This window comes from Cyprinodon variegatus, unplaced genomic scaffold (assembly GCF_000732505.1).
Source record: "Cyprinodon variegatus isolate N-32 unplaced genomic scaffold, C_variegatus-1.0 Scaffold653, whole genome shotgun sequence".
NCBI classification, from domain to species: Eukaryota; Metazoa; Chordata; class Actinopteri; order Cyprinodontiformes; family Cyprinodontidae; genus Cyprinodon; species Cyprinodon variegatus.
The window spans coordinates 55615-57675 of record NW_015151106.1 but is presented as its reverse complement, the minus strand read 5'-3'; the positions used below and the strand labels follow the sequence as shown (position 1 = coordinate 57675).

The 2061-nt window shown below is 36.4% G+C and overlaps 1 protein-coding gene across 1 annotated transcript in view; it reads right to left on the bottom strand.

Moving 5' to 3' along the window:
* The window catches only part of ephx2 (epoxide hydrolase 2, cytoplasmic), a 22213-nt gene that overhangs the window by 5403 nt on the left and 14749 nt on the right, over positions 1-2061 (bottom strand). The window contains exons 13-15 of the mRNA XM_015393695.1: positions 436-510; positions 321-363; positions 144-246 (exon numbers count right to left, since the gene is read on the bottom strand). Coding sequence (XP_015249181.1) covers positions 144-246; positions 321-363; positions 436-510 — 221 coding nt within the window. The remainder of the gene's footprint in view (positions 1-143; positions 247-320; positions 364-435; positions 511-2061) is intronic.

The window sequence follows — 2061 nt, the reverse complement described above, 5'->3', positions numbered from 1 at the left end:
TGAGATGACATGATGTGAATTGGTGCTATAGGAATAAACTGAATAGAATTAAATGTGGAACCAAAAGGTTCCCAGAACCCGATGAGATGATTTAACTCCAGCTGGAGCTGCAGTCGTTCCTAAGCTGCTGAATGGGGGCCAACCTGAAGCCGCTCTCCCTGAACTGGCTGACGTAGTACTGCAGGTCGGCCTCTGTCAGCATGGCGCTCCGAGGAATCTGCTCCGGCAGACCCACAAACAGCCCGCCTGCGGAACCCAGAACCCAACATGAGCCCCAATCCTTCGGTTACACCAACATCTGCAGCGGGAGGTCTTCTCACCTCGAGCACAGACTCCAGCGGTGCTCAGAGCGGGACGGCTCGCCTGAGGAAACGTTCGTCATCAGGTTTTATTCCAGCTGTTCTGACCCCTTTAACGGCACAGATGTTAACTCACCGCTTCACTGCTGCTGGAAAAGAAAATCTTGAATGTTCTCTCCAAGTCCTTCTCCAACTCGGCCTCGGCGACTCCCTGAAACACGGAGCAGATGGTGTCAGAGCTGCAGCTCGGACCAACGATTCATCCTTCAGTCAGGGTTAATAATGTGGGCAGAGATAGAAAAAAAATCTACAGTTTTCTACAAATTATTCTGTTCACGCTTTTCATCATTTCACTTTTTAAAGGCTGTTATAAAGCTGTTTTATTCTATGCTGGATGCATTTTGAAATAAACACCCAGAAAGTCTAACATCTTCTCACCTTAGAGGTTTGATCAAATGTTCAAAGATTTTTTTTAAAAGGTGTGTTTAATTATCATGTCAAACAGTTCATGAATGAATGTGAATTTATTCAGATAACAAGAATAAATGAATCAACCAAATAAGCACAAAAGAGACTAGTTAACATCAACCAAACCAAACACCAATTTCCAAACTAACTAAATGAACCTAAAAAAAGGAAACAAAAGCCTCCACCATAAACCTGTCTGCATATACAGCCACAGAAATGACATTTGATGTAAATTGTCTGAAAAAGGGTAATTAAGAAGTAAAAATTATTCATAGCTCCTATCCCTCTATGCGCACGTAAAAGTAGAGTAAACTTCCTGTCTTTTTTATCCAATATTTACACACACAGCCAAACAAATATATGCATATATACACATCTACATACATACATGTAAACAAACATATACATTGCTTCTACTCTTTTAGTTAAAATAAGAGATCAAGTTTTCTTTTATTTTGAAAATCCAGCACCTAAATTCTGGACTTTAGGACAAAGAAAAGAGAATAATATTTTAAACAATTTGCTGGAATCTTTAAGATCTGAGCTAAAGCTTTTAGATTATCATGGATTTGTTTGTTCATGGAGGGAAAACCAAGTTATGTGGATGAACTATTTTATTTTCATCCAACCAAAAGGAAACTAAACTAGAGTCAGTCAATCGGTCACTTTCTTTGACATTTTTTCTTTTTGAAATGTCTTCAAACTTGGAAACAAAGTCTAGTGGATTGTTTTTAACCTTTTTGGAATAACTATGACCTGGATAACAGAATTTTCACTAGCTCCTTTTTATTAGAAACCCAAAGAAATTTGATACAACTAAAAAAACAAACATGATTAAACAACAAGCATCTAATGCATAAACTAGATTAAATCTAACGTGTCCATCTTCTCTTATGTTTCCATAACGGTAAGAGAAAATAAAAAATGATCATGCATAAATAAAACATTTAGACTTTTTTGTATTTTATTATAACCTTGTTTCATTTGCTCTGTTAAGCTTATTTATGATGTCATAGCTCTTAGAAAACGAATTCCCCTCTAGCTTCTAAACCATTTATTCAACTATAATCCAGTACAGTCAGAGCTACATCTATTTGAGTTCAGCTCCATTCAGTCAGATTTGGTAAATCAAACAATGCTAATAATTAGAATGTTCTTTAGCTGAAAACCATTTTTGTTGCTTCAAATTTTAATTTTGAATCTCAACTTTTCTAAAATCAATCATTTAATCAAATGTGAAATCCTTTTGGGTCATTAATCGTGGTATTTTATTTGTGAATAGCTTAGCATCATC